The sequence below is a fragment of the Emys orbicularis genome, chromosome 1, assembly GCF_028017835.1.
Source record: "Emys orbicularis isolate rEmyOrb1 chromosome 1, rEmyOrb1.hap1, whole genome shotgun sequence".
Lineage (NCBI taxonomy): Eukaryota > Metazoa > Chordata > Testudines > Emydidae > Emys > Emys orbicularis.
The window spans coordinates 58,257,257-58,272,801 of record NC_088683.1 but is presented as its reverse complement, the minus strand read 5'-3'; the positions used below and the strand labels follow the sequence as shown (position 1 = coordinate 58,272,801).

Here is a 15,545-nt window from a genome sequence, read left to right as displayed (position 1 = left end):
TAAAGAAAGTAAGGAGCAGGACATGCCAAAAAGAGACAAACCCACCAACATTTGGAAGGTGAGGACCTATGAAACTTTCTGGTGTAACCTCATTCTAGGAAAAACACCAAACAAAAACAAAACCAGAAAGCAACTGTACTCAGGATTTTTAAAAAAGAGTAACCACAAAAATCTGGTAAGCTTATTTACTGCACTATTTCTTAACTGTTACCACAAGTAGTACTAGTTTAGCTATATATATTTTGCAAAAGAGCACAAACAAAAACTTTGTATCTGTACCACTTACTTTTGTGGCTATTTTATCAACCAGTATTTGAAGTCCCATTCAATTAGTTCCTAAGAAATTAAAAACAAAAATACATTAGCAAAAAACAAAAAAAACCACCAAAATACAAAACAAAACAAAAAAACAAAAAATCACCAACCCTACACATTTAAAATACAATACTTTTGCTTTCTCACTGTTAGTTTTCACTAAGAAAATTAATCCATTTTTTTAAAAATCCAAATCCTAAAATGATGGGCTAGAAGAGATCCAGTGCAGAATGGTCCACTATCCTACACCAATATGAGATGTAGCCAGTCAACTCAAAAATATCTAATTTCAATGTCTCAACCTTCCACAGCCAATTATTCTAGTCACTTGACCTATCTGCAATATTATAGCATTTTGGCTGTTTTAATCTGATTAGAAAGACAGAAATAAGAACCAGCAACATGTGACCAACCAGCACTCCAGACTACCAGTGGCTCATGAGACACAGCTTAAGAACCATTAGTCCAACAGCGGATCTCAACCTTTGGGGTCCCGACACCATTTTAATGGGATCATCAGGGCTGGCATTAGACTTGTTCAGGCCCAGGACTGAAGCCTGAGCCCAACCATCCAGGGCTGAAGCCGAAGCCTGAGCCCCGCTGCCCGGGACTGAAGCCGAAGGCCCACTGCCCGGGGCTCAGGCTTCGGCTTGATGGCGGGGCTCAGGATACAGCCCCCCACATCTGGGGCTGAAGCCCTCAGGCTTGGGCTCAGGCTTCGATCCCCCTTCTCGGGGTTATGTAGTAATCTTTGTTGTCAGAAGTGGTCGCAGTGCAATGAAGTCTGAGAACCCAACATAAATTTTCCCTTTGATAATTTTAAACTAACTCCCTAGGAGATAGCACTTTCCCCAGCTGTATGAAGTATTTGTACGCAATTATAGTTTCCACCATTTGAGCCAGTCTACATTATAATTACAAATGAGTCAGGGGACCTTTTTACAACTTGGTTCCATTTTAGAACATAGATGGAATTTTAACCAAGTTCCATAATCAGGACACGTCCAAAAATTTGGCCCAGTTACAGAACTTAGTTAAGAGCCTGTCTACTTTACTAAATAGAACTGTGTTGTAACTAGGTCTACTCTGATTTGGTTGTAACTGAACTGGATAGGCCCTTTGTCATCCTCTCTCTAAACTTTTCATATTAAGTGTCAAATTTTGTAAGGTGCTTAGCAACCTCATCCAGGGCCGGTGCAAGGAAGTTTCGTGCCCTAGGCGAAACTTCCACCTTGCGCCCCCCCCCCCCAGCCCTGCGGCAGCTCCCCGCCCCCCTCCACCCTGAGGCACCCCCCCGTTGGCAGCTCCCTCCCCCGCCCTGAGGTGCCCCCCCGGGGCAGCTCCCGCCCCCCGGGGAGCCATGCGGCAGCTCCCCACCCCAGCTCACCTCTACTCCGCCTCCTCGCCTGAGCACACCGCCCCCACTCTAATTCTCCTCCCCTCCCAGGCTTGCGGCGCCAAACAGCTGATTGGCGCTGCAAGCCTGGGAGGCGGGAGAAGTGGAGCGGCGACCACGCACTCGGGGAGGGGGCGTAGCAGAGATGAGCTGGGGTGGGGAGCTGCCGCGGGGGGGTACCTCATCAAGGGGGGGGAGCTGCCGCAGGGCTCCCCACCCCAGCTCACCTCTGCTACGCCCCCTCCCCGAGCACGCCGCCCCCGCCGGCAATGACAATAATTGCATGGAGCGGCCACTGCGCTGGGAGAGGTAGTCTGAGCCGCACGTGTCAGCACGCCGCCGGCAGCCCAGCCCAGGGACACTGTAAAAAAAAATTGGGGGCACCGCTTTTTGGCACCCCCAAATCTTGGCGCCCTAGGCAACCGCCTAGTTTGCCTTAATGGTAGCACCAGCCCTGCCCTCATCGCTCTTTGAAATCACTAGATTCCCAGATATCCTCTCTGTTGTAGTGGTTAACATTAGAGGGTTGCACACTTTGGGTATGTCTACACTACCCGCCGGATAGGCGGGTAGCGATCGATCTATCGGGGATCGATTTATCGCGTTTAGCGTAGACACAATAAATGGATCCCTGATCACTCTCCCGTCGACTGCTGAACTCCAGCAGTGCGAGAGGCGGAAGCAAAGTCGACGGGGGAGCCACGGCCATCGATCCAGCGCCGCGAGGACGCGAAGTAAGTAATTTTAATTTAATCTAAGATACGTCGACCGTAGCTGAAGTTGCATACCTTAGATCGATTCCCTCCCCCCCCCCAAGTGTAGACCAGGCCTTTGTTCTTTCTATAGGCTGAGTGCATTACACCCACCAGAGGCTCTTACATTCCTCCCTTCCCCTCCACAAGCTCCCTGTGTTCCACCATCCTATTCCCGCTATTTCAGGGACTCCCTGCAACCCCATCCCTCCTCTCATGCCAGTGACTCCATGTGTCCCCCATGTCTACCTTTCAATTTTTCCAATTTTCACCAAAATCCATAAGGTTCTGGCCATTGATGCTTAAACCATTCCCTGAAATTTTGGAATTGATCGGACGTAGCATTCAAAAGTTATTGGATTACAAACAAACGCCATCAAATTGAGTGTAAGGCCTTCCTTTGCTTGATCATTTAAGCCACTTCTGGCACTCAGAGGTGTTGGCAATAAGCATTTAATGCCACTTGCTTGATGCAGTGATCAAAAAATCCACTCGCCTGTAGTCTTATCAGTTTTCACTGCTACTGCTCTAAACACTGTTGGCAGTAGTGAAAGTGGGAAGAATCACCATAAATATTCTGCTGCTGCTTAAGAATGCTTTGAGCAGAAGCTATCCACAGCATAGCAGCCCTCAAAAAGAGAGGCCAAGAAAGGAATAGAGAAAGAGGAACCCACTGTGAGCAACCAGGTTGAATGAATGATAGAATGCAGATAGACACATATGTAATGCCCATCACATCAGTGAGGAAACTTGGGGAGACAACGAGTAACAGGCACACTTTCCACCGACTCTCACAAGAGTGAGGAGGCTCTGCAAGTGAAGTGGGGAAATTGAGAGAATGCTTCCTCTGTCACCCAGCAACAGAGGGAGATAAATACAGACACACACTAGACAGAGTCTACTATGAAAAATTGAACCTGCAAGCAGTCGGGGCGATATCCTCTTCTTTCCACTCACAGAGGAAAGTATTAGAGAATACTGCCTTTTCACCTGGGCTTTGTCCCTGTATAATGGGGCCCCTATTCCTGACTCTGGATAGTAGGTTTAATCCTACAGCTTTTAGGTATCTGGTGAAATTTCCACATCTTAGACTATCTGTGACTGGATAGGAATGAGTAGGCAGACAAATAAACTGAAGGGATAAGACAGAATAGGGAAGTGCGATATAGACAAGGAAATAAGAGGAAAGAGAAAAGGAGAGGAAGTAGTGAATACACTGCAGAAAAAAAACAGAAAAAAGGATGAGACACTTAAGACAACTCAAGAAAAACACACTATGATCTACTATAGGGAAGAAGAGGGGGAAAAAATGAAATGAAGTCAGGATGAGAAAGATGCAACATCAAAAGCAAGAGAAGTGTTGTAAGTTATATTTTTACAAAATCATTAAATAGAAAGTTCACTTGCAACATGGCACCACTGAATACAATACACACAACTGTTTTATTCCTTTAAACAAACAGTTACAGCCTGAGGCAGAGACAAAGAAGAATTTGCCATTTAAAGGGACTGAATTTGAAGGGAGCATTACCCCAATATCTTTCCTATATAGTCACTGACAGAATTAATGATTAAATAAATTCTGTCATCTTTTTATTTCCTCCACCAGCTTCATTAGTGGATTCATGTCTCATTTTCAAATAACAATTGCTTGTATATTGTAGTATTCTTGTCCTTGAAAATTCTCTGTTGCACAAGCTAAAGTCCTACCAGCATTTATAAAGTGCTTATCAGTGTGGTATATACTGGCTGTACATGTATTTAAAAAAATGTCAAGTATCATCAGTAAAAAAAAAAAGATGCCAACAATCATCATTAAAATCTACTCATGGTTGAGAATGTTATGAAGTAAATTGATTTAATTGGGCTGATAAAGATACACAAAGCAGTGTTAGACACTTCATGAAAATTTCAAAACAGAACTATTTTAAATTTTCATCACAAAAGCTACTTAATTTATTCAACAATTTATATATACAATCATAAAATTAAACAGCGTAATTTATTTTGAGTTACAAAGGAAATGAAAAAAAAACTTCTATTGACTTCAGAGGAAGTAAAATTGAGTCTTTATTCTCCTTTGTAATTGAAATATTTTGTATTTATATTGAAGTTTTCCTTTAAAGGAAATATTCTGTTCCAAGTAGCTCCAACTGTAGAAGAGGCCACAGGTCTATGTATCTAGGTATTTCTAATGCACCGATTACTGTGATATCTGAATGATAGGTAAGATAAAGTTTACAGAATAGTGACTAACTGAAAGTCTAAACTTCCTTTACCTTTTGCTGACTCAGCATAAAAAAGTAATTCTATGTAGCCCAACATCCCAGTCAATTTTAAGTGTAATGCCTTTATAAGGTTTAGCACCAAAACTGTGCTGTATGAGCATTATTAAGGAAAAAACAAATTTGGATTAAAAGTTAATAGGCTTTAATAGTTTTATTACAAAAGAAAAATGGTCTTCCTAAGGGTTATTTAAAGCAGTCATGTGCTGAAGCGATGTGCACAAATATACATTTGTAAATAAATAGCTGAAGACTAAAATTTTCAAATAAGAGCTAACTTTAAGTTCCTATGTGTGGGATTTTCTAATGACTCAAGGTGGTCAATCTATTTTGTTTATCAAAAAAAAGGTTAAGGGGTGACTTGATCATAGTCCAAGTATCTACATGGGGAACAGAAATTTGATAATAGATGGCTCTCAAATTTAGCAGAAAAAGATACATCAAGATCCAATGGCTGGAAGTTGAAGCTAGACAAATTCAAACTAGAAATAAGGCACTTTTTTTTTTTAAAACCATAAGGGTAATTAACCATTGGAACAACTTACCAAGGGTTGTGGTGCATTCTTCATCACTGATCATTTTTAAATGTAGATTGTATGTTATCATAAAAGATATTTTCTAGTTCAACCACAGCTATTGGACTTGGAGCATGAATTAATTCAAGGAAGTCCTTTGATCTGTGTTATAAAGGTGTTCAGACTAGATGATCACCATGTTCCCTTCTGGCCTTAAATCTATGAATGAACAAAGATTTAAGAAGATGAAATGAGATTTTCAAAAATGCACAAGAACATAGGCACTTTAGAAAATTCGTAACTAGCTGAATACAGACAGGCTCCTATTTTTAAAAATTTAGCCAAAAACTTCATTCATATGAAGGCAGATCATACATTTTTTTGGTCTCCTGCACAAATATCTGTTGATATTTGGAAAGTTTCCAATCAACAGATATTGGCTTGGCCTATTTTGAATCCTGCTTTAACAACACACGCCAATCATTAAATTTTCCAAATCAGTGGGGTTACTCACATTAGTAAGGATTTGCTGAATCAGACCCTAAGATTGTAATACACCTCTACCTCAATATAACGCTGTCCTTGGGAGCCAAAAAATCTTAACGCGTTAAAGGTGAAACCACGTTATATTGAACTTGCTTTGATCCACCAGAGTGCGCAGCCCCGCCCTCCCCGGAGCACTGCTTTACCGCGTTATATCCGAATTCGTGTTATATCCGGTCGCGTTATATCGGGGTAGAGGTGTACTATAATCAGAATTAACTGTCCTCTCAGTATAATAAAATTTCTCACAAAGTTGGATACTGTATATTTTGTCTTGTATCCAAACATGTGATAGATATTGACTGTGCTGCATTTACTAATAGAGAACTTTGACCTCCATAATTTTTCTAATACAGTATACTCCTGGGTTTCTGAAACCTTATTATCCGAATCCCATTATTTCTGGATAACACAGAGGTTCAGATAATAGAGCAGAGACTCCCTGCCAGGGAAGGCCATCCTGCTACTGAATGGCTCCTGTGACAGTGCAGGGAGCGCTCCACAGCTCCACTGTCCATGGGAATGAGTGAGAGGGGCCATGACAGCGGAGCTGAAGAGGACTCCCTGAACTGCCTCTGGGCCGGTGATACCTGATCTCTGCAGGTGCAAGGTGTAGAGAAGGCTACTGTTCTGACCAGGGATCTCTGCTCTGCCCCACCAGGACAGCAGCCTCCCCCTACCCCTTGCGCGTGCAGTAATCCAGGGAGGGTAGGAGCATGTCGCATGTATAGAGATGATGTTTGCTTATTTCCAATAGTAATGTGTTGTAATGTAAATAGGCCCAAAAATCTATTTCCTAAAAACAGGTTTGACAATAATCAAGAGAGGCATGGTAAAGTATGAGTAAAGTAAAGTGAGACAATTCAGAGATAAGTTAAGGCATAACCCCAGTTCATGTTGTAAACATGTTTTGATCCTAATTGGTTTTTACAAATGTTTTAAATAAAATGTTAATGTTTTGGAAAATGCTACCTATAATGCTAGTTACTGGTCTGGCATTGAGGCAGATGTTAAGATGATGCTTAATGTTAAACAGCCAATGAGAAAGTAGAAAATATTTAATTACGGTTACGGAAATAAATATATGGTAAAAGGAGGATTTAATGTTCATTAATTAAGTGGCATTATTATAGTTGATTATAAAAAGGGTAGTAGGTTGATTTTAGATAGGCACGCCGATCCCCCATCAAGGTACCACTAAAGAATTATATCCGCACACTTCTCATCCAGAGGCTGAACAGATACGCATGCATCTTTTCACCTTAGAATGCGAGTATAAATGCAGTGCATGATCATATTGTAATGCCTGTTTGCTTAAACTAGTTTATATTAAATAAAATCCTTAATTTTATCATTCACTGTGTCATTCACAGTCCTCCACTAAATTAAATGATCTGTAACTACCCTGGAGGCGCAAACCTTAAGGAATTCAGTTTGGTTTTATTCCTTATGTTTAAACTAGTAACTGGAAACACATAAATCAAAGGTTACAAGAGGCAACGCAGGGAGCCCTCTGCAGCCCCACTGTTATGGGAGCAAGCAGGGCTGTGACAGCAGAGCTGAGGAGGGCTCCCTGCGCTGCTGCTGCTGCCCTCTCAATTATATGAACTCCCAATTATCCAAATAAAATCCATGTCCCCCATGCTATTCGGATAATTGGGGGTATACTCTACTGTGCTACTTAGGCCTGGTCTACTCCTAAAACTGAGATCAACCTAACTATATTGCTCAAGGCTGTGAAAAATTTCACACCGTCTGGGATGTAGTTAGGTGGACCTAACTGCCATTGTAGATGCAGCTAGGTCGACAGAAAAAAATCTTCCATTGACCTACTTACTGCCTCTTGGAGAGGTGCATTACCTACTTTAATGGAAAAACTCCCATCAATGTAGAAAGCGTCTACATTACCGTGCTACAGTAATGAAGACACACCCTTATTTATTTACTGTATAAGTTTATATTGCCTCTGGGTCAGAGGTGATTGCTTTTACTGAAGTGTTCTCTCAGCTAATTGTGTTTCACCATATGTGGGAGACGAATTCTATTAATACTTTATAACACAAACTGCCCCTTTGTGGCTTACTGCCAAGAATCAGAGCAAGCAGATTATCACAGCAATAGGTCTTGCTTTGTGCTAGTGCAACAGACCTAATAAAAATGGTTTCCTTCTCCACAAAATAGAGTAGGATTATGTGGCTCACTTGAAAGTTTTAGGTCTTTGCTTAATTTTTATTCCAGCTTTTCCTCTTCTCAGTAACATGAATAAGATGGAGGGGTTGAGATACATGAGTGACAGCCATCATTAACTTTTGCAATAGTAATCTTTTCTCTATGGGTTTCTTGTTGAAGGACAGCACCTCAGGAGGAATCCTAGAATTCTCCTTTTATGGCACAAGGTGGGGAGTTACCTTCTCACCAAAGTGATGGCACTTGGCATTTTGCACCCTCTCCTTCTTTTGTATTAGTCTTTAGCTGGTAGGTTTAATCCTCTACCTATTATGTGCATTGGTAAAAATTTTAAATATGAGTACTATATGTTTATAAGTAGGTGGTTGGGAAAAAGAGATTGGATAAATTTTGAAGAGAGAAGTATGGTGCTGAAGGAAAGAGATTTGGAAATAAGTAGAAGAAAGGAGAGGGGAAATCACTACCTCCTCCCCTGCATAAGAACATAGGGAAGGAGATGAGGGAGTAGAAGAGAGAAGAAAGAGGAAACAAACAATGAAAATAATTCATGGAAAGATACATCATGATTAAGGATATGATTTTTGGCACGGGTATTTTTATTAAATAGACAGGACATAGGCAATAAGTCAATAAATCACAAATGTACACAGGGCAGCACCAGGAGCTAGCAAATGGGGCAACTGCAAAGCTAAGTTATGGGCAGCGGGGCTTGGGCTTTGGCTTCAGCCCAAGCCCCACCTGGCGGGGTTGAAGCCTGAGCTGAAGAAGTGGACATCTGTTAAAGCCACGGAATCCGTGATCTCCCTGACCAAATCATATCCTTGATCATAATCTAATACAGGAAAGAAAGGGAAAGAATGGAGTGGAGGTAGAAAGCTAAAAATACAGAAAAAGGGAGAAAAATTACATTTTTAAAGACGTATTAAAGAGAAAACTGATTGACAATGTTATAATTAAATACAGTAAACAATACAAAACTGTTTTATTCCTTCATCTTACAGGAGTTATGTTCTGGGGTGAGTGGCTTGGGTGTATGGCAGCACATTTATTTTTTCACCTGGTTATCAAGCATTGGGTATATTTTTCAATTCCTGATGTTTATTCTGGTAAACAGGCAGCCCTATGTCTTTTGACAACTACAAGCAGTGTGACAAAGAGGAAAAATAAATTAAGCTACTTCACCTATTCCATGGAGACTAAACCTTCCATCATAGTTATGATTTTTCCACCTTCTTGTACAAAAACCAAACAGTTTTGCCCACAATATCTGGGATTGCATTCACTGATCTCTAATCCAGAAACTGAATGGAGGCATTACCTCAGATTTTTGAGTCATTCTCATCCTGGTACCCTTTCTCAAGTTCTGTGGCCGCTGAAAATATCAGTGGGAAGGCAGTGCTGCTGTACTAGAAGGATCTCCCCATCAAACTCTCTGCACTTCCTTGCTTGTAGAATAATGGGTAGATATTACATTTAAACAAATTCATGACACTTCAGACCCTCATACCTGATGCAAACTCTCCATGAACTTAAAGTTCCTTGAATGTAGTTTTCTTTGCAGTTCTCTCCAACCTAGAGTGAATGATTGGGTATGTCAATTTGGGAAACCCACATACAATATGATTCACTGGCAAAGAACTTTGTTAACTCCGAGGTAAGGTTGCCCGGTGGTATATGGTGCCCTTGCAAAACATCCAGTTCAGCAAAACTCAAAACTTCTGAAAATCAGGAAATACACATACCCACGCAACCTTAACTCTGCCACCTATGGAGCTGGCAACAGACACTTGGAATTAGCTGCACGCACTGCAGCTGCATTCACTGATAGGTGTAACTGTATTGAATAGGTTTCAGAGTGGTAGCCGTGTTAGTCTGTATCAGCAAAAAGAACGAGTATTTATGGCACCTTAGAGACTAACAAATTTATTTGAGCATAAGCTTTCGTGGGCTAAAACCCACTTCATTGGATGCATGCAGTGGAAAATACAGTAGGAAGATATATATACACAGAGACCATAAAAAAATGGGTGTTGCCATACCAACTGTAACAAGAATAATTAATTAAGGTGAGCTATTATCAGCAGGAGAAAAAAAAACGTTTGTAGTGATAATCAGGATGGCCCATTTCCAACAGTTGACAAGAAGGTGTGAGTAACAGTAGGGGGAAAAAATTAGCATGGGGAAACAGTTTTTACTTTGTATAATGACCCATCCACTCCCAGTCTTTATTCAAGCCTAATTTAATGGTGTATTGGAGTATTGCAACTCTTAGGTCTGTAACTGAGTGACCAGGGAGGTTGAAGTGTTCTCCGACTGGTTTTTGAATGTTATAATTTTTGATGTCTGATTTGTGCCCATTTATTCTTCGGTTTGACAGTCTCTATGCAAAAGAATAAATTACAGACCTAAAAGTCGCAATGCTCCAACAAAAAAACTTCAAAAACAGACTCCAACAAGAAACTGCAGAATTGGAATTAATTTGCAAACTAGACACCATTAAATTAGGCTTGAATAAAGACTGGGAGTGGATGGGTCATTATACAAAGTAAAAACTGTTTCCCCATGCTAATTTTCCCCCCTACTGTTACTCACACCTTCTTGTCAATTGTTGGAAATGGGCCATCCTGATTATCACTACAAACGTTTTTTTTTCTCCTGCTGATAATAGCTCACCTTAATTAATTACTCTCGTTACAGTTGGTATGGCAACACGCATTTTTTCATGTTCTCTGTGTATATATATATATATATATATATCTTCCTACTGTATTTTCCACTGCATGCATCCGATGAAGTGGGTTTTAGCCCACGAAAGCTTATGCTCAAATAAATTTCTTAGTCTCTAAGGTGCCACACGTACTCCTCGTTCTTTGTATTGGATAGTGGAGAAATTAGATGGAGCAGCTTGGAAGAGTTGTGACTGTGATATGAGGTGACCTGAGGAGGATGCAACCCTCTGTGGATGCGTGTGATCAAAGGAAACAGGTACACAAGTACCTTGAAATATCCAGTATATATCTCATTTCAGCACTACTGTGTGTAGCCTGTCTCAGTAGCAGGCACAGGGGTCTTCTGGCCATGGGACTGTCAGCAGTTAGGTGGGAGATGAGCATGGTCTGTGAGTTTAACGAAAGGTAAGTGTAAGTATGGTGTTAGATGGTATTGTGTGCATAAGGGTGAAGAGGTCATAAAATTTAGCCGATGTGTTCTTTCTGTCTATGCTACAGTGAGCGCTGCAGCTGTGCCACTGTAATCCTGTAGTATAGACACTTACTATACAGATGGAAGGGATTTTTCCATTGATGTAGGTAATCCACCTCTATGAGTAGCAGTAGCTGCATCTACAACATGGGTTGTGCCAACCTAACCACAGCGCTCAGGGAGTGAAATTTTTCAAAGCCCCGAGCATTGTAGCTAGGTCAATTTAAATGTACACCAGGCCTAAGTGTTTGAGTGTATGACAGATGAAGGCAGTTCCTTTTCAATGCAGTACAAAGGCAGCGTGGATATATATTATGGGTATTGGGACATCATTCTCAGAGGACACAATTAAGGCTGAGTATTTCCTGGTTTTAGAAATCTGAGTTTGAAATACCTTAATTCATTCCTAGTTTTCACAAGTCTGAATTTTACTGAACTCAGCATTCTGGAAGAACATGATATACCTTAACTCTGCATAAGTAAGTTTATTTATCAGTGAATTTTCTAGTTTTTTTTTTTTTTAATATAATCAGAAAGGTTGTTGGTAGGTGTTAGTAGTCATTTAGGCAGTTCTAATTAACATAGATGTGCAGTTGAGACACTGCTGTGGCCAGGCAACAATAATAATACCTGAGAGACAAAGCGGGTGAGGTAATATCTTTTATTGGATCAACTTCTGCTGATGAGAGAGACAAGCTTTTGAGCTTATACAGAGCTCTTCTTCATGTCTGGGAAACATACTCAAGGCAAGTCTACACCACAAAATTAAGTTGACCTAAGTTACATCGACGCACAACCACTGCAGTTTTATCGGCTTTACACATACACACTATGGTCCTTGTGTCAGCGATGTGCATCGTCACCAGGAGCGCTTGCACCGATTTAACGGACAGTGTGGGGCATTGTGGGATGGTTCTGAAAGGCAGCAACAGTCAGTCAATGTAAGCAACACATTATCTACACTGAGGGCTAGTCTACACTAGAAGCGGTACAGTGGTGCCGCTGCACCGATGCAGCGGCGCCACTGTAGCACACCCGGTGAAAACGCTCTCTGCCAATGGGAGAGAGCTCTCCCGCTGACATAACTCTGTCTACATCGGCGCCTAGGTCAGTGTAACTTATGTCACTCACAGGGGTGGTTTATTGACATCCCTGCACGATATAAGTTATACTGACATAACCTGTAGTGTAGGCAAGCCCTGACACTGCGTCCACCTAACTACATTGACTTAAGCGCTACGCCTCTCACAGAGGTGGAGTTATTAAGTCAGTGTAGTGGGTGAGTGAGTTGCATCTGTGGGAGCTACATTTTAGTGCAGAGGCTTACAGAGTTAGGTCAGCATAAGATGCCGTATGTTGACCTAACTCAGTAATATAGACCAGACCTCAGAGTGTCACACCTAAAATACAAGGTGGAACATCTTATTTAGCATAAGTAATTAATACATATGTCAAGGGACCATTCAGGGTAAAGTGGCTCATAAACACCCCTCCAATCATAAGGGGAAAAAGGAGGGAAGAAAGGGAGGTGGGGGGTGTTAGTGGCTTACAGATTATTGTAATAAGACATAAATCCAGTGCATCTATTTAGTCCATGATTTTTAGTGTCTAGCAAAGTTATGAATTTAAGCTCCCTGGCTTGTCGTTTGAAAGTGTCGTGCAAGTTTCCTTCGAGGATGAGGACTGATAAGTCGGATATAATCACTTAGTGATCATGGCCACAACAACGCTGCATGAGATACCACCACCAACCTCTTACATAGCACTTTTCATCAGTAGATCTCAAGGATAGAAACATTATTCCCATTGTATACATGGGGAAACAGAGGCAGAGAGAGGTGAAATGACTTAGCCAAAGTCACCCAGTAGGCGAGTCAAAAAGTCAGGACTAGGGCCCAAGTATTCTGAGTCTCAGTCTACTGTTCACTACACCAGTCCACATAGCTGCTTTGTGATTCCTAAGCATCACCACTCCAGCCCCACACACTTTGTTATAGTGGAATGGGGATAATGGTCATGGTTTGTAATGTTTGGATTATGTAGCTGCTAATAAGACTAGTGAGAGAAACCTTGGGACATAGACCATATCTGAGAACTTGACAGTTTTATTACACAGTGGGTAAAAAAAATTCACACACACAAAAACTTCAAAAACAGACTCCAACGTGAAGCTGCAGAACTGGAATTAATTTGCAAACTGGATACCATCAGATTAGGCCTGAATAAAGACTGGGAGTGGTTGGGTCATTACAAAACCTAAACTTAATTTCCCCAATACTAATTTCTCCCTACTGTTACTCACACCTTCTTGTCAACTGTCTGTAATGGGCCACTCTCATATCACTTCAAAAGTTATTTTTCCTCCCTTGGTATCCTGCTGTTAATTGATTTATCTCGTTAGACTGACCTCACACTTGGTAAAGCAACCCCCATCCTTTCATGTATTTATACCTGCTCCTGTATTTTTCACTTCATGCATCTGATGAAGTGAGTTCTAGTCCACGAAAGTTTATGCCCAAATAAATTTGTTAGTCCCTAAGTCTCACAAGGACTCCTCGTTGTTTTTACAGTGGGTACAGTAACTAAGTACACCTCTACCCCGATATTACGCGACCTGATATAACACGAATTCAGATATAACACGGTAGAGCAGCGCTCCGGCGGATCAAAGCAAGTTCAATATAACGCGGTTTCACTTATAACGCGGTAAGAGTTTTTGGCTCCCGAGGACAGCGTTATATCGGGGTAGAGGTGTATGTGAAAGAAGACTAGGATATATCTGTCTCCTCCCTCGTAACGTATACAGGCCCACCCCATCACTGCCAGCTCACCTTCCCCTTCCCATCCCATATAGCAGGGGTTCTCAAACTGGGGATCAGGACCCCTCAGAGGGTCGCGAGGTTATTACATGGGGGGTCGTGAGCGGTCATCCTCCACCCCAAGCCCCGCTTTGCCTCCAGCATATATAATGGTGTTAAATATATAAAAAAGTATTTTTAATTTATATGGGGGGGTCGCACTCAGAGGCTTGCTATGTGACAGGGGTCACCAGGACAAAAGTTTGAGAATCACTGACATATAGCCACTAGCACTTTAGAAGCCGGGGTGTACAAAAAAAGCATTAGTAGAATCTGTAAACTTCAAGAAAAGTGGTTTTTTAGGGTTTTTTTGGAGGGAGAGGGCTGTATCTCAGGAACCTCTTGCTCAAATGACTCCAAATTTGGATCACTAAACCTATCCCGCTCCCCCAACGAGGAATATCAAATTTCAAGACAACCTGTACCCTTATACAGATTTTAGAGCACTAAGAAGAATCCTCCTTTAAACAGAAAAAACTTCCTAATCTTAACATAGTAGACCTGGTGCTTCACTATAATACTGTATGATATTAATCATCAGTAAGGGTACAATTTTGTCATGGAGGTCACTTGTCATCTGAGTGGGTATTTCCATCCTCCCTCCCCAGTGCTTAAGAAACATGTGATGTGCATCAAGTATGCCTGTGCTCAACTCCCCAGCCTCAGCAGTGTGGTTTTGATGCAAATGACCCCAAATCTGGTTCACTAATACTACCCTCCTCCCTCATGAGTAAGGCTACAAATCTGTCATGGAGGACACAGATTCCATGATCTTACGAGACTTCTGTGACTTCTTGAAACCTCCAATAATTCAGCCCCAGGCAGCGGGGCTGGGGCTTCGGCTTCAATAAATCCATGATTTATCATTCATTGCCCATGCCCTGTCTGAATTTTAATAAAAATACCTGTGCCAAAACCATAGCCTTACTCATGAGGCACACCAAATTTCAAGGCAATCCAAGTAACAGTACAGATTTATCCCACAGAGCATCTCTTCCTCTTCTGTCACTAAGAGTTGTGGGAAGGCGGAGGGGGTCGCAAGGCATCCTGGGTCTTGTCCTAATGCCCCATGATGCATTGCTTCGCATCCCAGCAATCCCTGTGCTTCCTTCCGCATTTGGCGCCATCTTTCAATCGTTTCTGTACTGCGTGCTCTGCAGGAATGGATCCCGCACTGTTGACCAATATGCTGCTCACTCTCACTAACACGTCACAAGTGGCAGTGGAGTTATTCCTTAAACTACAAAGGCAAGAGCAGTTCAACGTTGATCTCGCCATGCATAGTAGCTATGACACGAGATTGCTTGTGGCATTCATGGGGGTGCTGACCACAGCGGAACGACCGTTTTGGGCTCGGGAAACAAGCACTGAGTGGTGGGATCACATTGTCATGCAAGTCTGGGATGCAGAGCAGTGGCTGCAGAACTTTCGGATGAGGAAAGCCACATTCATGGGAGTGTGTGATGAGCTTGCCCCAGCCCTGCGGCGCAAGG

General features: G+C 41.9%; 1 protein-coding gene across 7 annotated transcripts in view; it reads right to left on the bottom strand.

The window, feature by feature from the left end:
• The window catches only part of PPHLN1 (periphilin 1), a 127,264-nt gene that overhangs the window by 108,938 nt on the left and 2,781 nt on the right, over positions 1 to 15,545 (bottom strand). For 5 of the 7 annotated variants that reach the window (XM_065399635.1, XM_065402555.1, XM_065401824.1 and 2 more), the window contains exon 2: positions 287 to 336. In XM_065399635.1, coding sequence (XP_065255707.1) covers position 287 — 1 coding nt within the window. In that variant the 5' untranslated portion in view covers positions 288 to 336. Of the gene's footprint in view, positions 1 to 286; positions 337 to 5,293; positions 5,483 to 9,500; positions 9,566 to 15,545 lie in introns of all 7 variants that reach the window. The other 2 variants (XM_065400279.1, XM_065401079.1) reach the window with 2 other exon arrangements.